The sequence below is a fragment of the Urocampus carinirostris genome, chromosome 2 (assembly GCF_059441175.1).
Source record: "Urocampus carinirostris isolate Australia breed hairy pipefish chromosome 2, RoL_Ucar_1.0, whole genome shotgun sequence".
Classification (NCBI taxonomy): Eukaryota; Metazoa; Chordata; class Actinopteri; order Syngnathiformes; family Syngnathidae; genus Urocampus; species Urocampus carinirostris.
Window position 1 is genome coordinate 67360257 of NC_142350.1, and position 21676 is coordinate 67381932.

Genomic DNA, 21676 nt, shown 5'->3' on the forward strand with positions numbered 1-21676 from the left:
AAACAGGAAGTCTTCCTGAAAGCAAAGAGTGAATCCTAATCAGTTAGACCAAGGAGTTGGATGCTTCTGATGGCCTTGAGAACGACTTTTCTCTGTTCTCTACCATTCATTTCTGGCACCATGAGGAAAAATAGTGTGATAGTGAGATACAATTGAATGCCTTTTTACATGTCATTTGTACGACTAGTGGTTTAGTGGTTAGGTTTTAATGCTCTCTCCGCCGCATTCCTGGTTTGATACTCAATGTTCTGCGATATGTACAGAGCGTGAGTGTATTGAATGGGTTAGGGTTTATACACCCTTACCATAGTTTTTGTCCAATGCGCCTTATAGTCCAGTGCGCCCTTTATATAAAAAAATATATGACCAACAGCTATTCTTGTGGGGTGCGCCTTATAATCCGGAAAATGCGGTAAGTGGTAAAGGGACACAGTCAAAATGTGGAATCATTCTTGTAAACCCTGAAGAATGTTCTCGGAAACATCAAAGTCAGACAATAAATTAAAAATAGTGTGGAAATGAAGACCTTAAGAGGATGATTGTCAAATTTGAGCCCTGAGTAAGCGAGTCCCTGAAGTGGTCCCCTCACGGGTCCGCCTCCTGCTTGACGGTCAGTCCACGCCGCACCTTGATAACAGAGGTCTGGCGCCAGGCGCTCCCCAGAACCTGTTTCTCCAGGACGGCGTCCAACTCGGGTCCGCCTCGGAGCCTCTCCAGTTGCTCGGCGTGCTCGCTCAGATCGAAGCGTTCGATCTCCTCGTTAGCCCTTTGGACCTGGTCCGTTGCGGAGAGGGGGGCGGAGGCCGGGCAGTAGCCCTTGAGGTGGAGGCGCAGGCTGCACAGGTGGATGTAGTGGCGGTGGCACTGCGGGCACTTGTGGGGGCGCTCGCGCGAGTGCAGGCGTTTGTGGAGCTTGAGGTGCACGAACTGCGTGAACTTGGCCGGGCACAGCTTGCAGTGGTAGGGTTTTTCGCCCGAGTGGAGGCGCAGGTGGGTCTTGAGGTTGCTGGTGCTGCTGAAGCGCTTGTGACACACCTGACACACAAAAGATGAAGTCAGAGAGGGTGTCATTACCAAGAATGAATGATTTTGCCACCAGGGTGCAATGTAGTACAGACATATATCATACAGAAGAGTTTCAGTACATAGTCTCACCTGGCATTCGTGTGGCTTCTCTCCTGTGTGGACCAGGTAGTGTTTCTGCAGGTGGGCCAACTGCGTGAAGCCTTTGTTGCATGTCTGACACTTGAAAGGTCGCTCGCCGCTGTGGACGCGGAGGTGGACCTGCACACCAAGAACACGTTGAGTGGGTTTGGTTATGTCAAGTCAGTTACGTTGAATGTTTTCTGGATAGCAGTCTCGTGAGTTTAAACCAAAGACTGCACCAAGGTGAGGCAGGGCAATTCCGAAGATTGGAGAGTCAAATCTCAATGGTACTAAGTGGTACTCACTCAGTTAAGTTAGTTTTAGCTAAGCTGGAGCCCGACTTCGGTAACTCGACTGTGACTCCAGACAACTGAAGTCTGCTGAATACCAAGTCAAAGTCTGATTCACAAGTTTTTGCCATTGACATTTCTTATATTGATGCCTCAAATCGTCTGTCATGAATACCACTTCAGATCAGCATTTTCTCAGGTTTTAAGTAAAGCAGTTTTCAAACTGATCATTTAATTCGATTTGAGTCCATCATAATTTCACCTTGAGGTTGGAAAGCTGTCCCGATGATAAGTGTTACGTTTACAGGATTTTAGTGTTACAGATTTAAAGTCAAGACTCTCCCAAGATTTAGGCTTATTGGTCTTAAGATTGGTGATTTGCTCTATCTTTCGCTAAATCTCAGACACTAACTCACAGTTTAATTACTGAGTTCGCAAAACCAAGGCCAAGTTCAGCCCCTGGTCTCTGACTCCAAATGAATAACAACTCCCGAATAGCAAGTCAAAGTCAGATAAAGACTTTCTAAGATTTTAGCCTTAGGTTTTCTCATATTGAATACCACATCAGACTCAAATCAACACAGGTTTTAGTTAAGGCATTCTTAAAATTGATGACTTACAATTTCAATTCCTATCTTACCTTGAGATTGGAAAGCTGTCCAAAGGTCTTGGTGCAGACATTGCACTCATACTTGATCTTCCCATTGTGCTTTTTCAGAGGGTAAGGCAGAGCTTTGTAACCGGCAGAGCCGACACCTCGCTTCACCTTCACCAGGTTGACTGCTTCCTCATCTGAGTCACACAGCTTGGTAGAAGCCCGGTCGCTGGGTACCCCTGCGCCAGAAGATCCGGTAGAAGGCGAGTGTTGCCCAGCGTAAGGGCGGTGCGTAACCGCCTTGTCCTTGAGGGATGCAGCGGCCGAGAAGGCGCTGGTAGGCGCTGGTAGAAGAAAGTCCCTGGAAGGGTGGGAAGCCTCTGACCTTAGGAAGCACCGCCCAGGTGTATCCGAGGGCATGAGCGGGACATGGGGCGGAAGATAAAGCGGGTACATCCGGGGGTAGGCGCCACCCACGTTTGGTATTCCGCCCCCAGGGAGTGGGTAGTGATGCGGCAGGAGGTAGCGAGAGTAGGGTGCACCCGGGGTATAGAAAGGCGTCAGAGGGGCAACGGACGGTGGAGAGTAGCTGGGGTATGGCCCTAGACTACCCGGGTAAAAGGGAGCTGACGGGCTTCCCTGCGGGCTGCTCTCCGGACTGCTTCTGGCATTAGGGCTGGGTGTAGCTGACGACTGGTCCCCAGGGGAACGGGGGTACCTCAGGCCGCCTGCTTTGAGGAAGTCCTCAGGGTGTCCCCTGAGAGAAGGATAGAGGGCACGTGGGTACAAGGGACGCTCTGGGCTGTAGGTGCACCGCTGGCGAGTGGGCAGTGGCCGGCTGGGTTCACTCTTGGGGACGTCCCGCAGGATGGATAGGACGCTGTGCTCCCTTTTAGGGGGCCGGGAGTTGACGGTGGGGGTAGGTGAGGGTTCTGACGCCTGATGCTGCTTCACCTCCAGCAGCGACCGCTCTGCAAGGACAGGAAAAGTCAAATCAATAGAGGTCTTGACGGATGTTTACTTTTGGGAAGATAAACGTGCATTAGCGTTCTCAAAGTGACACACGCTTGACGGACGAGGTGCGGATCCGGACAGGAAGTCAGGTGTGTGCGCATCTGCGTGAGCATTACACATTTTCTTACAAGTGCATGAGGTCAACATACTGAGGTGTGTTCCAGACAAAAATCCTTTTTAATTCTGCTTGACTTCTGTTTACCCTGTGTTAAAGTCAAGGCCCGGGGGCCACATGCCGCCTGCGAGAAGGTTTTCTACGGCTCCTGAAATTATTTTGATACATTATTGTGTCATACACCAGGAACTGTAGAGTACGATACCGCTCCATGAAGAAAGTGTTGTTTTAGGTTCAATACATTTTTGTACTTTATTGTATTCCGATCCAATTCTATTCCAAAGAATTTCAGTTAAGAGAACGATTAAAAAATTGCTATTCCTTTTTTTCTTTAAGTCAATTTAGCCCAGTTCTGGGCTACTGATGGTGGCTAAATAATAGCAGAGAGCTAGCTGGAAATAAATACACCGCAAATATAATTCCTACCTTTCCTATTTTCAGTATTGAGCACATATTAACCTTAAGCGTTTAGCTCTTAGCTATCGTATTTGTATCAATTAGCATTGCTTTAGGGGTCAACAAGCACAACGTTAGCAGCTAGCATTGCTTTAGCAGCTGACGTTTCACACACTCTCGCTAGCTTTCGGGGTCGTTAGCTGTGACTAGCACGGGGGCCGGCAAATATTAAATTACATTAAATTACTTTTATAAATAAATCACTTTTTGGTTTTAATATAAAATTTTTTTTATAGACGACTTAATTTTTTGGCGGCTCCAGACGTATTTTGGGTGCCCGACCCCAGGACTAGCACACTGTTAGAAACTAGTATTTGCATATTGTTTTATTCAATGTTTATATTATGGGGATCTTCAAATCAAATTAAGAACATTTGTCTTTTTGTTCCTGTTGAAAATATAGGATTACTTACAGATGCATAAGAAAATATTGCCTTATTTATCCAATTACGTTCAATATTTTGTTTAATTAGCTTCACTAAGCTATATTTGAAAAATTGATCATATCAATCGGCCCTTGGCTTGTATTCAAAACATTTATTTGACCCTCCACCCCAGAACAACTCATATTAGTTGCAATGAAGTTTATTTAAATATGCTAATACAGGATTGCATTAGCTTAGCCGACTGCCAAATTAGCAAATACTGTGCTAAACTGGCTAATGTTGCATTCTATTTGAAAACTTCAAATGAACTCCAACTAATTTTTAGGAGCTACCTGTGTTTTAATGTTTTTTTATATTAATTATTTCTAGGGTTGGGTAGGGTTACTTTAACTGGATTACTTTCAATGACTTTTGGATTACTCCAATACCAATAATGCTAATAAAAGACAAAAGAAACTCAATATGAATAAAATGACAAAATTTTGTGCAGGCTTGGGGAGTAATGGAACAGTAAAAATGATGTCGGGAAGCTGTTTGGATTTATTTTCATTTTGTTTCTGTCGCATTTGATGTTTGTTTTGCCAGGAGAGAAAGCTTACCACGTGTTGTGAGTCATCATTTGATTCCTATTTAGTTTCTTTTGTCTTTTATTAGCATATTTGCTATCGGAGTAATCCAAAAGTAATTGGAAGTAATCCAGTTAAAGTAACCCTACCCAACCCATGGGGAAGACGATTTAAGTTGGGGGGAGATTTTCAGACCAAGGGAATCACTTTGTATCCTGAAACACCTTTGTAACGTGAGGCAATAGTTTCCCGTTCAGGTACTTTGTCACCTGAAACCTTTGTATGGTGAGCACAGTTAGGTAAGGTTACTTTAACTTGATTACTTTCAATTACTTTCAATTACTTTTGGATTACTCCAATACCAAATTTGCTAGTAAAAGACAAAAGAAACTAAATATGAATAAAATTACTAAGGCTTTGGGAGTAACGGAATACATGGAACGGCAAAAATGATGTTGACAAGGTGTTTGCATTTATTTTTATTTTGTTTCTGTCGCATTTTATGTTCTTTTTGCCGGAGATCAAAGAGATCAAAGCCAGGAGACAAAGCTTACCACGTGTTGTGAGTCATCGTTTTATTCATATTCAGTTTCCTTTGTCTTTTCTTAGCATATTTGGTATTGGAGTCATCCAAAAGTCATTGAAAGTAATTCAGTTAAAGTAACCCTACCCAACCCTGATTATTTCAACTTTGATGACCTTTCCAATATCCAAGACTGCTGTAGCGCTACTTTACTTTTGGCTAACGTCCCTTTAACGCTGTCGTATATAAGCTAGCCCTACTTTAAGTTCGTAAACTCTGTTTTTACAAACGTTTCGTTTTAGCTAACACTCGCTCGTCTCACACAACACAAGATGAAAGCGAGGATTAGCGGCCCAAACTCTTAAAAGCTAAGACGCGGCGCGGCTCTGCTAAATGGCCGCCATCTATTATGCGGGATACAATGTGTGTGTTACCCCCCGCAACACTCGCACACAAGCCAGTGAATGAGTAGTAAGGCGTTGGTGAGTAAACATGGAGGTTATCAGTTAGCCTTCCTCCTCATCCCCCTCTCAAACCTAAACAAACATGGCCGCCATCTCGGAGATTTCAATCTGTCAGCGGCTCAGACAGGAAGTTCAAGAGGAGGGGAATTAGGGAAGGGGCCAGAATGGGGGCAAAGGGACTCCCCTTCTGTTCTTTTTTTAAGTGATAAATCACAAACACACACTGGAGCCTGGATGCCGTGTTTAAGTGCTAACACTACAAAGACACGAAGAGGAGAAAGTGTTATTTAACAAACACACACTTGTTCATATATATGTTTAGTGGCTGTTTTGACACTTCCTTAGGGACATGTTTGGGTTCCCAACCTGCTCCTTAAACTGCTATTCTAACCTTTTAACATTGCTCTTTGATCCTTGGTTCTGCTGTATGGTAGCTAATGCTAACGGCTTAATACAGAGGCGGTAAAGTTATTTTTAACCGTAGGTGTAGAGAATACATTGTCACGGGGGCCGACCAGTGAATTAATGGCATTAATTTATTGCACCCGGGTCATCCTAGAAGGGGGTTTACCACATGTGAGGCCCCTTCTCAAGGTTTCCTATTTTCCTAATGCTAAGGTTTTGAGTTTTTCCTTGCCTGCATGTTGGTTTCAGATCTGGGGACGGTGTCATTGTAACCTGAGCAGTCCTTTGAGCAAATTGTTGTTTTACACCAAATCATGCATGGACTTGCTCCCTCATATCTTTCAGATATAATTTCACCCTATGTTCCGGTCTGGAGCCTTCGCTCTGAAAACGCTGGTCTACTAGTGATCCCAAGAGCCAAGAAGAGATTCGCAGGTTCTAGAGCGTTCTCCATCCAGAAAAGCATTCCCCCTGAGATCTGATCAGCAACCTCAGTGGAAATGTCTAACTCTAAGCTTAAAACACACTACTATTCTATAGCATATGAATAACCTATATTTTATGTTGATAATATTTGTATTATTTGCCCTCATATAGGTTTTAGATCAGGGGATGGTGTCATAATAGCCTGTGCAATAGTCTTTGATCTGTGCAGCCCTTTGAGACTCTTTGTGATTAAGGGCATCACAAATAAACATGACTTGACTTGACTACACCAACAAAAACAGCCATATGATGAAGGTGCTGTATCTGAGTCAGATCAGGAGGCTTCTTCAGAAACTGGTAAAAATAGAAACCAGTACTAGCTGTTTCATGTGGGGGACTAAACCCCTACCCAAGACGCCGACAGTTTGTACTTGTCCAAGACACACCACAGAAAGCGGTGCCCTGACGACCCAATGTCATGATTACCTGTTCCCGCTCCTTTGGCGGCAACTGCCTCGTACTCTGATTGGCTCCCTGTCCCTATTTAAACCCTGTCTGGCGCCTGTGGTCAGTCCGTCTGCGAACATCAGTGAATACTAGGCAAGCCTTTTCGACCCTGACTCCCACCTGTCCCGTCTTTGCTCCCGTCTGTCCCTGGCTACGACCTGTGTTGATCTTGATCACGTCTGCTCTCCCGTCCCTATTTACGACCAGTTTTCGACCCGACCACGGTTTTGCTCCCCAGTCCCGGCTATCGACCTGTTTTTCCGTCCCCGACACCGCCATCGCTCGCCGCGGAACATCTACTTCCGCGTTCAGAGCGACCTGCTTCCCTGCGTCCAGCAATAGCCGGATCGTGGGCGCAACCCATTCTCTTCCTTCAATAAAACTCCTGTTTCCGTTCTGGTCTCGACACCCAAGTGATTAAGGTCTCCGTAAACGTGATAATAACCGGCACGAAATCCTACTGAAACTCGAAACGACGGCCGACCAATCCCGCGTGACTTCACTTACTGAGTTTCTGCATCATGAGTTCCCCAGAAGGCGGGTAGTGTAGCCTGCGTGCGTAGTCGTGGCAGTACCACACCAGAAGCTCCGCGCCCGCCGGCACCGGCCGAACAGTGTAGAAGTAAACGTTCAGGCCGTTCTGGCACGCCGCCACGTTCTGCTCGGCCGCCGAATGGGCGGGGTTGACGTAGCGCATCCAATTGGAGCGCGACTCGTCCAGACCGTCCACAAAATGGTGGAATTCGCCGTCCGCGTATATCTGTAGGCAGAAAAGAGGCAAAACTACCGTTAACTACCGGACTCCAGAGCACACCTGACTAAAAGCCGCATGCGCACATTTAAAGAAGAAACTCAATATGGTTTTTGTACAAGCTGCAGGTTTACACAGCCATAAAAATGAAATGTCAGTTTCTTACATTTTTGAAAAATATCAGCGTTGAGATGTTGAAAATAGTTTGTGTAATATAGTGTAACAATCTGTGAAGCCCTTTGAGACTCTTCGTGATTTAGGGCTATACAAATAAAAATGACTTGACTTGACTTGACTAGATGTCCATAAAAGAAAAGTAACACATCCCGCGATAAGACACTAGTTACAGAATTTGTCCGCAGCAGTCAATATTAATTAAATTGGCATTAACATGTACTCAGGACAAAAACTCTCAAAATTCGATGTACTGTCCATCCATCCACCGCTTATCCTCAGTAGGGTCGCGGGGGTCCTGGAGCCTATGTCAGCTACCTTTGGGCAGTGGGCAGGGGACACCCTGAACTGGTTGCCAGCCAGTCGCAGGACACCCAGGGACAGACAATTCGCTCGCTCAATCACACCTAGGGACAATTTGAATCGGCCAATAGACTTGACATGCATGTTTTTTGGAATGTGGGAGGAAACCCACGCAGGCACAGGGAGAACATACAAACTCCACACAGGAAGGTTTGATCTCATGACCTCAGAATTGTGCCGCACACGCGCTAACCACTGCGCTGCCGTGCTGCCCCTCGATGTACTGTACTGACTAAAATTCAAAAGCTGCAAAATCACAAAAGCCTGTAGCCATGCGACTGATCTTAAGCTCTCCCATCCCCTGCGCTCATGACAAAGTGATAAAGAGGTGCTATTACTCCATAAAAAAATATCACTATGCATAAATGCTTGGAATCTTTCTAACAAGTAGTGACGGTTTATTACAATTTTTAGTGTGGCAACAGATGACTACTTATCGGGTATACTTTTTCCACGGGACTGAAAACTGTGACGTCATATTAGCAGTGTCTGGAACTCATGACAAAAAGTTAGCGGACACCAACTCTGAAAAGTTGCCTGCCCGGCCACAAAAAAAACCCATCGTTGCAAAGTATTAAGGATTGATCATCAGAATATATAACAGAACAACACTTTAAAGTTAAGTTTATTACAAATCTACATCCGCCATAAGTATGTACCTTTATTTACTCATCTTCATTCATGCAATGTTTGCTACAAGCCACGTGAACTCCTCTTTCCACGATGCTTTTAATGTACGTTTACGTTTTGTACCGTCATCAATTTTGTGAGCTTCTTTTGAATATTTCTTCTGGGGCTGAGGTTTTGGCTCAAATCCTAATCACATCTCAATTTTTTTCGTGTTCTCCGTGCGTCTACTTTGGAAAATAATATGCAAATGCGCAACCTTATAACGCTCGGGAGAGTCCGGAAGCACGAAGTTATTCAGTCTTCTGATCGGCTGCCGAGTATGCAAATTGCCAAACGAACCGAAATTCCGAAATTTCCAAACCAAACCAAGATTTCGAAATAGAAATAAAGCAAACGTTTGATTTGAAAAATAACAACAACAAAAAAACTAAGATTTTTTCTTATGTTTATTATTTTCTTGAAAAAGTTGTCGGCCACCTGGGGGCAGAAGTTTTGAAAGTTGTACGACCGACGTAAAAGGTGCACGCCACGGGCATTTGGGCAGATATTATTTCAGACACTGATACTTGGCAGGCAATCGGGGCAGCACGGTGGGGCGGTGGTTAGCGTGTGTGCGGCACAGTTCTGAGGTCATGGGTTCAAATCCAGCTACCAACCTTCCTGTGTGGAATTTGCATGTTCTCCCCGTGCTTGCGTGGGTTTCCTCCGAGCACTCCGGTTTCCTCCCACATTCCAAAAACATGCATGTCAGGTTAATTGACCGGTCCAAATTGTCCCTAGGTGTGAATGAGCAAGCGAATTGTCTGTCCCTGTGTGCCCTGCGACTGGCTGTTAACCAGTTCAGGGTGTCCCCTGCCCACTGCCCAAGGAATGCTGGGATTGGGATCCAGCACCCCCGCGACCCTACTGAGGATAAGCGGTGCAGATAATGGATGGATGGATATTAGGCAGCCTTATAATTATCTTGTACCTTGTACATGTATAACTCTGTAGAATAAGCTGCATCACCTTAACTGGGCCTTTTAGAAGCTAAGTACTTAGCTTGGCCTTTTGGCTTTGATGCTAGGTCCTTAGCTTGGCCTTAGATGCTAGGTCCTTAGCTTGGCCTTTTAGCAAGGCTTTGAAGCTAGGTTTTTGTAACAAGGCTTTGATGCTAAGTCCTTAGCTTGGCCTTTTGGCCGAGAGTAAGGTCCTTAGCTTGACCTTTTGCCTTTATGCTTTGATTTTTGCAATCTGGAGATGGAATAAGAGCTTGCTCTGTCCACTCCACACATCGGCCCGGTATTGCAGTACCTCCGGGAACGGTGCATTCGCAATGATCGCAACAAGGCTTTAGGGCTAGGACCTTAGCTTGGCCTTTTGGCTGAGAGTAAGAGTCCCGGCTCCTAGGCTTTGTAGCGTATTATGAACTGACCGATAACCGATAATGGATAATGAATAACGAAGATAGAACAATAACCCTTAAAAACCCCAAAACCCCCAGAATAAGCTGCATCATATCGTACAAAAAACTAGCAGCTTGTAGTGCGAAATTTACGGTACTTGGCTTGTACTTAGATAAGGCTAATATACGCGCTAGAATATACTCTTCCCATCTATTAGCGATCACTTTTATTGCTGTTTCATGCTGTGTCTCATCCAAACAGTCCACAATATGCCGGAAATAACAACATGCTTAGCCTCATGACGCGCACGATTTAGAGAAGGGGGGGTACTTCCTGGAAGTGACAATATGGGTCAGCCCATCACTGTTGTAGACACACACAGAGCTTCCTGTGACATCACATCCTTCCCCTCTCGCTTTCTCACACGACCAAAGTTACACTTCCTGTGACAAAGGTGATGTCACAGGAAGTGGAACCCCCCACTCTTTCCCCAAAATTCTTTCATATTATACACGTGAACTCACCCTCCAGAAGTACTTGCGGTTGGCATCCTTGGGCACGCTGTCGGCCGTGTAGACCTGGCCCACCAGGGGTCCGAAACGGGTTCCCTTAGGGATGTATTCCCGGCTGCACACGCCTACAACCTGCAAACAATGTTAGTATTCAGACTGGTTATCATATGGAACAGGGTCGGAAACCTATGGCTTGCGAGCCATGTATGGCTCTTTTTGGGAGTACATATGTCTCAGTGATAAAATGCTACCTGCAGCGTTCCGATTCGGGTAACTCGGTGTCAGGTTTGGTGGACGCTTAGTCGAATCTACACTAATCATGTATGCCAGGGGTGGGCAATGTTCCCTGTCATTTTCCTTACGGGTCTGAGCGTTCACACAAAGTCGGTGAGCAACGCTTGAAACAACAGTGAGCAACGGCAATCCCAAGTGTGGCAACTAAGTCATTATTAAACATGTCCAAAACTTCATCGTTACATTATGCTGAGTTTCCGGCAAGCAAAATTATTTTTCTCTTTTGAATGAATTGACTCATGTACAATTGCAAAAGTTGTATGGCCTACAAACGTCGTTTGTTTTTACAATTCTTTCACAAGATATCCATTTCTTTTTATTTCCTGATATATTTTGTCGCATAATATTAACATTTTTGGAGGCTTATTGAGTCGGTTGCAAGATACAGAACTGTACTTAGTCACATTTTTTAGTGGAAGTACAATGTTGGCAACAAGATTGACTTGATATCATTGGAAATTATTTGAATGCAACACAAACTTTTTTTTCTTTTTTCCCTGTTTTTTTTACTTTTTTGTTACTTTTTTCTTTTTGTTCTCTAATTACTTTTTTCCTACATTTCTTTCTTTTCTTTTTTTCTGGCTTTTTTTTCTAAATGTTTCTTCTTTTTTTCGCTTCCTTTTTGTTCCATTTTTCACTACTTTTTCACTACTTTTTCATTTTGGTTCTATTACCTCCTTCCTTTAAGTCATGTTGTGCATAATTTTACATAATATTTGGTCATGTTGGGATGAAAGAAGCAAAAACAACCTGAAGAGCCGTTTAGGACCCGAAAGAGCCGGTTCCTTTTAGTGAGCCGAGCTGAGGAAGCCAGTTCTCTACCAACTTTAGTCAACTTCGTTCCACTTCGACTTGACTTCAAAATACCGCATTTAGGACACAACGTCAGGGGAACCCGTGTATTATTACCTTCATGCACTGTAACTTTGACTTAAGTCGCTTCTTAATTAGTAATTTCGAGCCCTCATTTTTGTGCGCTGACTAGATTTTTTTTTGTGCGCTGAGAATGTGCAGGCAGTGCGCGAAGCTTAGAGGGAACACTGGGGGTGGGGAACTTTTTTGACTCAAAGAGCCATAAAAGCAAAATATATTCATTTTATTTTGGGAAAGAGCCACACCATATATTATGAGACAAATGGACTAAATTGCTAAACCCGCGCCCCAGACAAAAGCTTAGTCTTCAGCACATTTATTTTTGATGATTTGATAAAAATTATGAAAAGAGAATCATGCCAGAGCCCGTGTCCCAAAATCAACAAACATACCACTTTAAACGTGTCTCTTTCTTGCAATGACTCAAGATCGGTTAAACTCATTTTGACCTTTTTTTCATACATATTGGTTTCAAAACCAGATGGAAGCAGTTATTTTGTAAAAATGTCACAACGTTCTGCAAACAGGGAGCCTGATGTGCTTACCCTTGGCGCAGACGGAGTAGGGCGTTTTTGCATAGCTCCACCCATCCCTCCCACTCACCCAATCACATAACTTTAAGTTCTCTTCCGGTGTTTTGGCGTATTTACAGTTTGTTCTGTGGATTCATCATAAGGTATCTGAACACTTAACACGGATTATATAGTGAGCTTTGATATAAAGGATTCTTTAGCGTTGTACAGCCAAAACTAGTTTTTTTTTTGTTGTTTTTTGGTGTGACACCTTGACTGTAAATTGTAGTGAAAAACAAGCCAAGTACTACTTTAAAATTCAGCTTTAGTTTGGCTTTGCGTGCATCTGAACAGGATTAATGTCTCAAGTTTTGAACGAGGTGGAGAAAATGTGCATGGAATCAAATTTGTCTCTGAGCCACAGGTACTCATAGAAAGAGCCATATATGGCCCGCGAGCCATAGGTTCCCGACCCCTGATGTATACCGTTCTGTCCAAAATATGAAAAGCACATTATAACCTACATGTCCAACCAAGAGAACCCAGTTTGCGTGTACATCGCTAAAGAATCTTTGATATGGAAGAATAGAAGATCACAAGCCGAGTACAAGAGCTAACACCTTCAAAAAAACTTGTGGTAAACGTTACATGAGTGGGTCCTGTTTCCGTTCTGGTCCTGACAATTACTGTATTTTAAAGACCCATTTTTAATATAATTCGTTTTCAGTGATCGGGAGGTTGTGTTTATAGCTATTTAGGGTTACGCATTTGGGTCCTGATCCTGTCCCGTTTTCATGACACTTTTTGATATTTCATCTCGGGAAAATTCGCTCATCACACGAGCAATTCGAGATATGAGTACGATTCCGAAACAGATTAAGCTCGTATGCAGAGGCGCCTGTGTCCTGTATTCCAGGTTATTTAACGCAATCATTCCGATCCAGCGGACTTTCACTTCTTGTTTGCTATCAGTGTTCAGCTTCCTTTGGATAGCAAACAACCTGATGAAATAATCTATAGCATCACACTTTTGACCGGAAGAGGGCTGTCAAAGGGGGTAGGGGGCTGTTCATTACACAATTGAGATCCTGTTTTCGCCTCTTTGAGTCTTTCAAATTTCACAAACGTGTCAAATTTGAACTGGGTTCGTTTACTCTTATGGATAAGCAATTTGAAATGAAATGATCTGCATTTCTATAGCGCTTTTCAAGTCAATGACTTCCCAAAGCGCTTTACAATGTGCTCCACATTTCCCAATAGCGGCCTTGCAGCCATGTAAGGCGCTAACCTGCTTATTGGGGGTATCAGGGGTTCAGTGTCTTACCCAAGGACACTTCGACATGTAACACGGACGAGCCGGGATTCAAACTGGGATCCCTTGATCCCAAGACGAGCGCTCTACCTCCTGAGCTACTGCCCCCAATTCAATAAAACAATAGTTTAAGTACCTTCACTCGATTTCGACACTATATTAATGTTCCCTCTAAGCTGCGTGTGTTCGCAATTGCGCACTACCCAGAGCTTTTCCGGCCACAGGAAAATCTAGCCAGCTCACAAAATTCAGGGCTCGAAATTACTAATTAAGAAGCGAATTAAGTCAAAGTTACAGTGCATGAAGGTCAAAATACACGGGCTCCCTTGACGCTGTTTTTTAAATGCGGTATTTTGAAGTCAATGTCGAACGAAGTTGAAAAGTAAAGTCAGTAGAGTTTTTCGAGAACCGGCTTCTTCGGCTCGGCTCACTAAAGAGAACCGGTTCTTTCGGGTCCCAAACGGCTCTTCAGGTTGTTTTTGCTTCTTTAATCCCAACATCACCAAATATTATGTAAAATTATGCAAAACATGACTTAAAGGATGGGGGGAAATAGAACAAAAAAGAAAAAAAATACCAAAATGAAAAAGTAGTGAAAAGCTGAGAAAAAAGAAACAAAAAGAAGAGAAAAAAGAAGGAAAAATTCAGAAAAAAGCCAGAAAAAAAGAAGAGAAAGAAATAAAGGAAAAAAGTAAATAGAGAACAAAAAGAAAAAAGTAACAGCTCGGGAAAAATAAAGACAATTAGATTTTTTTAAAGGAATTTAAAAAAATAGAAAAAAAATGGAAAAAGAAGAAAAAGTTTGTGTCGCATTCTAATTATTTCCAATTATACCAAGTCAATCTTGTTGCCAACATTGTACTTCCACTAAAAAAATGTGATTAAATACAGTTCTGTATCGTGCAACCGACTCAATAAGCCCCCAAAAATGTTAATATTATGCGACAAAAGATACCAGGAAAAAAAAATGAAAATCTTGTGAAAGAATTGTTGTAAAAACAAATGACATTTGAAGGCCGTACAACCTTTGCAATAATACATGAGTCAATTCCTTCAAAAGTGAAACATTTTTTGCATTGCCGGAAACACAGCAAAATGTAACTTGATGTCAAGTTTTGGACATGTTTGATAATGATTTGGTTGCCACACTGGGGATTGCCGTTGCTCCCTGTTGTTTCAAGCGTTGCTCACCGACTTTGTGTGAACGCTCAGACCCGTAAGGAAAACAACAGGGAACATTGCACTATATTTGAGTTTTTTCGGGACTAACCTCTTTTCCATCGGCTGAGTGTTTAAACAAGAGGTTCCTGGGCAGAGAAACCTGCGCCCTGACGCTAGCAGAGTTAGCATCATCCTCAAGCCCCGCCTCCCACGTTGTATCTTTGACGATATAGGTGCATTTCTCCTCAAACTCTGCCTCGGTCCAGCGAGACATATCGGGCTCCTCTGCCGTTTCCGCCGCATCCTTGTCCGATTCCGGCCGGACGCCCTCCGAAGAGGTGGCGGCCATCTTGGCCGCGTGGTGGTCTTCCTCCTGCTCCATGGTATGCGCCCCCTCACTGGTCAACATGGCCGAGCTTTGAGAGGTCGCCTGGAAAATACAGAAGGATGACGTGATTTTATGACAAGGGTGTTGCTTTCCTGAGGTTTATGGACCAGGAGTTTAAGAAGCACCTGGGATTTCTGATTTTGTGAAACACGGTGGACGGATTCACCGAATCAAACTTAGAAGTAGTGTCGTCACTGACTTTTGGGAAAAATAATTGTGTTACTAGGACGTCTCTTTCACTGGAACCTTTGAGTAGGAACTAGTTCCAGGATAAATTTTGTGGTCGTCAAAGTTCAAGAAACTTCTAGAAACCATTAAAGACAGAGCCAACCATGAAACAATAGTCTAAAATCTTCTCTGTCGTCCATTATTGGGGTCCCAAGAATTTAGGAAACTTTTAACGGGAACTTATTTCTGAATTATTTCATGATGTTCTTTTCCAATGGGATTCATTTGGATCTAGAGTTGATGTACCATTTCAAAAATACCTAAAAACAAAATCGTGTCTAAACTGATGTCTGGGGTCAATTGTTGGTGCAAAAATAAGAGACAACTTAGAAACCTAGTTGAATTTGTGTCATTGTCAGAATTACTTACAGTTCCTCATGTTGAGGTTTTTGAGTTTTTCCTTGCCCTCATGTTGGTTCCAGATCAGGGGATGGTGTAATAATAGTCTAAAAATAGTCTGTGCAATAACCTGTGCAGCCCTTTGAGACTCATTGTGATTAAGGGCTATACAAATAAAAATGACTTGAAAAAATGACTTGACTATTGATGGCTTTGGATACTTTGTAGAAAGTCCAGGTTAAGTGTAGCCTAGACCAACCTTCCACATTAAACTAGAGTATAGAAGAAGAAGTTTAAAAAGAGTGAAAAAGAAGATTCTGGATGTACGGTGGATGTTGCTTTTCCAAGATACAGGAACTGAACAAATAGCACAGGGTGTCATGGTTACCAATGTGAATCACCTGTGCCCGCTCCTTTGGCGGCAATGGTCTCGGACTCTGATTGGCTCCCTCTCCCTATTCAAACCCACTTCTATCTTCCCCCTTTTGTCAGTCCGTCTACGAACCTCAGTTAACACTAGGCAAGCCTGTTTCGACCTGGACTCCCACCTGTTTTTGCTCCCCCAGCCTCGACCCATTTTGATTCTGACCACGTCTGCTCTCTCATCCCGACTTACGACCCATTTTTGATCCCGACCACGTCTGCTCCCCCGTAGCGGCTTAAGACCCGTTTCTGACCCCGACCGGTCCCAGCTATCGACCTGTTTTCCCGTCCTTGACACCGTTATCGCTCGCCACGCAAGATCCACTTCCGTGCTCGGATTACAATTTGAGTATGAGAGCAACTTGGTTCCCGCGTCCAGCGAACACCGGATCGTGGGCGCAGCCCTTCCTCTTTCCTTTCACAAAACTTGTGAGAAACGTAAAGCAATTGGGTCCCGTTTCTGTTCTGTTCCTGACACAGGGTCAACGTTAGGTTCTTGAGGGATTGATCCAGACTACCAGAAGACTATGGACTCCCAAGATGTTGAAAGACCAGCCTTTAAATTATAACTAGAGTATATAAGTAGGACTTCAAAAAGGTTTCAGAAAGACTTAATTTGTGGATGTTAATTTTCTGAGACACAGTAATCTTTTGGAACTGGAAAATTTAGCTCAGAGTCAACATTAGGTTCTTCAGGCATTGATCCGGACAACCCTGGAAACCCAAAAAGTTCAATGACCCCCAGAGTGGCAGCTCATGTTCATTTAGTTCTGAGGGTTCATTTAAGAAGGCCCACAAGCTTGGGTGGGGTTTCTCCAGACTTTTCCTGAATAATCTTGGATTAATTTATCTGATTCAAACCTTCGATAAAACCAAGAACCAAAACTGTTGGAACTGAGCTTTAAGCCTTGGGGAAAAACCAACAGACTTAACTAATTTGTGACTAGTTTGTACATCTTAATGACAAAGCTGATCTTCTAGTGAGATTGCTGTGAGTCACACACAGGAGGAAGTCGAAGGAAGTATGGGAGCAAGGACCAAAGGAGGTTTCCTGTGACGGAAGCCGACTAAATATGGAAGTTCCAGCGTTTTGGCGGCAGAGGGATGAAATCGCCCGAGAAGGTAAGAAGGAATAATACTTTTCCAGTTGAGGTTGTGGAACAGATGCTACAAAGAACGACAAATTCACGTCCAACTATCCTGTTCCCATCTTCGTCTTTTTTTTTCCCCAGGACATTCACAAAGCTCTATTTGCATGTCAAAATAGATAACGGAAAATCAGGCAAGGTGGGACGCAAACAACCTTTTGTGACACCAAAATAGTCAATATTTCTTGGAGAGTCATTCCAAGAGTTCTTTTTTTTCTGGTGTCCGAATGGAACCTGGGTGACATCATGATGTAAAAATAAACCGCTCTATTGAAAGTCCCTTCAGCACAATGCACACTTTTGTTTTTGCGCGAAGAGGTAGGGAAATTGTGCAATGTTTTCACGAAACAACACGACTCACCGTTAGAGTTCGCTTTTTTTTTCTAGATTTTCTAATGCCTACACAAACAAAAATGTCTTTTAAGTCAAGTCCTGTTTATTTATTTGGCCCTTAATCACAAAGAGTCTCAAAGGGCTGCACAGATCAAAGATTGTTGTAAATCACAGACTAGTATGACGCCATCCCCTGATCTAAAACCTACAAGAGGGCAAGGAAAAACTCAAAAACCTTAAGTCAAGTCATGTTTATTTGTTTGGCCCTTAATCACAAAGAGTCTCAAAGGGCTCCACAGACCACAGATTATTGTAAATCACAGACTATTATTACACCATCACCTGATCTAAAACCTACATGAGGGCAAATACTACACAGATATTGTCAACAAAAAGTATAGGTTATACATATGCTATAGAACAGAACAGTGTTTTAAGCCAAGATTTAAACATTTTCACTGAGGTTGCTGATCGAATCTCAGGGGGGAGAGCATTCCACAGCACCGGGGCCCGAATGGAATGGAGAACGGAAGCAATGCGCACAAAAGTCAACACCAAATATTATTATTTTTTCTTTTATGTTACTTATTTAATTTTGTTAACAAGCAAAAAGATCAATGATGACGTAGAACATGGGAGTAGGTGTTTTTAAACTTACATTTTCTGAAATAAGGTTCTTAAAAGTCATATATTTAACCCTCACATTGTCCTCTGGTCAAATTGACCCAACCCGTCCATTATCTGCACCGCTTATCCTCAGTAGGGTCACGGGGGTGCTGGAGCCCATCCCAGCTATCTTCAGGTATTGGGCAGGGGAAACCTTCAACTGGTTGCCAGCCAGTCAAAGGGCACAAATAATTAACCTGACATGCATGTTTTTGGAATGTGGGAGGAAACCGGAGTGCTTGGAGGAAACCCACGCAAGCACAGAGAGAACATGCAAACTCTACACAGGATGTTCGATCTCATGACCTCAGAACTGTGCCGCACACGCGCTAACCACTGCGCCGCCGTGCTGCCGTTTTTAACCTCACAATTTCTGAAATAAGGTTCTTAAAATTCATATATTTCTCCCTCACATTTTCCTCAGGAAAAAAAATCTCCTACGTTATATTTTATTTAACCTAAATTTGTTATCACTTTATGTAAAATTGGTTCTAACGGTAAAATAAATGAAATGTTGCTTTTATTCACATTTCCATGTGAGCTGTATAAACAGTTACAAAGGCAGTCCTTAAAATGAGAATCAAATCTAAAGAAATAATAAGTATTTACTTTCCAGTATAGTGCATTCTACTTATATATAAAGTCGCAGTTAAAAATCATAAAAAGAAACAAAACTTGTTTTTTAAACATTTTAATCTCATCTAATTGTTGACATTTTTTACATTTTCTTGTCCGCAAATTTTATTTTGAAGCAAGGAATCTGTCCAATTGAAGTATTTTGCGTTAATATTTAAACATTAAGCTGTTAATTCTTTGATTTAATCATTGAAAACTACGTGAAAAGGACCCCACTATCCTTGTATATGTTTCTCGTTTGATATTTGTTAATAAAATGGAATTTAAACAAATAAAATACAGATCTAGGTCATTTTACTGAAACAAAAAATGAGAAACACACAAGGACTACTTGTTTTACTTCCTTAATTTGTTAAAATATTGAACGACGATGAAAACGTGTAATACTGCAGTATTTCATGCGTTTTTCTTTGTAAGTGAATACATCAAATACAACATGTAACTTCAAAGCAGGAAAGTATTCCATAAATTCGCCTTCAAACACTAAATATAGTTTTCTACTTTTTCCCAAAGTATTTAACTTAAAAGAAAAAGCGCAAATAGGAAATTCTGGGTATTTTTTATGTTTAAAAAAACAGCTTCCCGATTTTTTTTACATGATTAAAATGCGCTAAAAACGAATAATACTGCAATCTTAAATGCTCTTTTTCGTTGTAAATCATAGGTCGAGTGTAACTTTAAAACAAGAAAAATATCATTAACTCGCTTCCAAAAACTTGATATAGATGTTTTACTTTTTCAAGTGAATATTTACACAAATAGTACTATTTTGTCTAAGGAATAGAACTTTCTGCATTTGTCAGGTTAAAATGCAATATCGAATGTTTCTTTTTCCTTGTGAGTAAATAGATCGAATGTAAAGCGGAAAAAATAACATAAACTCCCCTCCAAACACGAATTATACATGTACTTTTTCAAAAAGCACAAATAGTACAGCCAAATTATTGTTTTAATGGAAAAAAATCCAATTTAATGGACTTTTTATTTCCACATCGGCGCGCACTATCTCACGTTAAGGGTTGGGTAGGGTTATAACTTGATGACTTTCAATTACTTTTAGATTACAATACCAAATATGCTAATAAAAGACAAAAGAAACTAAATAGGAATAAAATGATGACTCACAACACGTGCTAATCTTTCTCTCCTGGCTTTGATCTCTTTGATATCCGTCAAAACGAACATAAAATGCGACAGAAACAAAATGAAAATCAATCCAAACAACATTTTTGCCGTTCCATGTATTCCGTTACTCCCCAAGCCTGCACAAAAAGGTTATTCATATTTAGTTCCTTTTATCTTTTATTAGCATATTTAGTATTGGAGTCATCCAAAAGTCATTGAAAGTAATCCAGTTAAAGTAACCCTAACCAACCCTGCTCACGATCGGGTGCTTTTCTCATCCAAATACGAACAAAAAACATAGAAAACGAACTTTTTAAATCAGGTGAAAAGGTCTTATTTGAACACTTTAAACAGTTCGACTAATAAAAACCCATTCCAAGATAAAAGGCGCACAAACTCTCCGCAAGAAAGTGTTAAAAAAGTGTAAAAAAAAATGGAATTAAAAGGGATTTACCGTGTAGCTTTGGTCCCATCCACACATAAGGACGTCTGGTGAGGGTCTCTGTGCGCGTGCGTGTGTGCGTGGGACAGGTGCACGCCGTCCACTCTGTGATAACTCCACGCAAGTGAGTGAGGAAGCGCGTGCACGCGTGAGTGTCCTTCCGCCGGCGCGCCGCGCTGGAGTGTGCGAGGACGAGCGCGAGGTTTGCGCTATGTCCCTCGGAGGGCCGGCGGGGACACGCCCACACCGAGGAAGGACACGCCCTCTATTTTTCTTCCCAACCTGGGACACGCCCCCGGGTGACTATGCGAGCGCGCACGTCGGCACGAGCGCGCGCACGCGAAAGGGGAAGCTTTCTCTACGGGGAACAAAAACAATAGTTTGAAATGAAAAGCCGTTGGAAAAGTTGTTGTTTTTTAAAAGGTTACTTTCGAAATTCAATCGTTATTGTTTTTTTTTAATTATCACTCCCTTTTTCCCCCGAGAAGCTCAGTGATTATTATTCTCAAATTGAATGCTTATTTTGGGATTATATTTATTTTCATTGTTTTAATTTGAGTTCATATTGATTCATATTCATCCAAATATAAGATTACAATGAATTCAAAACCCCAAACTTTATTCTACAATTGAGAAAAACAGAAAAAAAGAAAAAGGCCCGTCCGAACACTTTTCACAAAAAAATATTTATGCCTTTTTTATTTTTAAATAATATTTCCATTTATTTGATTTGAGTGTAGCATATTTCATTAACCTTATTTATTCTTGCTTTTTTATTTGTATTTTCAGCATTTTTATTGTATTTTTTGTCGTTTTTCTAATTATTATTGACATCATTTTGGAATAAATCTATAGATAAACAGAAAGTTAGTAAAAAAGGTCAATATATATGTGAGGTTTTTGTTTTATTTGAGCTGTTTTTGCAATTTCTTTGGTAAGATTGTTATATTTATACCTGCCAACCTATCTACGTACCTATCTTTTTAAAGTAATTGTAATTATCATTGATGTCTTTTTTGTAATGAATAATCCTAATGTTTTATTTTAGCATCTTATGTTTTATTTTGACATTATTATTATGAAAAAAA

At 42.0% G+C, this 21676-nt stretch overlaps 1 protein-coding gene and 1 pseudogene across 1 annotated transcript; one reads left to right on the forward strand and one right to left on the reverse strand.

Moving 5' to 3' along the window:
- Window positions 1-395: 395 nt before the first annotated feature.
- On the reverse strand, window positions 396-20740 carry prdm1a (PR domain containing 1a, with ZNF domain). Its single transcript, XM_088328148.1, has 7 exons — window positions 20601-20740; window positions 14970-15290; window positions 10721-10840; window positions 7401-7653; window positions 2077-3002; window positions 1156-1284; window positions 396-1035 (listed from the first exon to the last, which is right to left on the reverse strand). The coding sequence occupies exons 1-7, from the start codon at window positions 20625-20627 to the stop codon at window positions 586-588; spliced, it is 2226 nt and encodes a 741-aa protein (XP_088184274.1). The 5' UTR covers window positions 20628-20740; the 3' UTR covers window positions 396-585.
- Window positions 9969-10126, forward strand: LOC148373077 (U2 spliceosomal RNA; annotated as a pseudogene).
- Window positions 20741-21676: the final 936 nt, after the last annotated feature.

Coding starts and splice junctions, on each gene's coding strand:
- prdm1a (XM_088328148.1), bottom strand. CDS start 20,627: ATGTGTGGATGGGACCAAAGCTACACG. Junction 1,285..2,076: donor GACAGCTTTCCAATCTCAAG/GTAAGATAGGAA, acceptor CTTGGTGTGCAG/GTCCACCTCCGCGTCCACAG. Junction 1,036..1,155: donor AGAAGCCACACGAATGCCAG/GTGAGACTATGT, acceptor TTTGTGTGTCAG/GTGTGTCACAAGCGCTTCAG.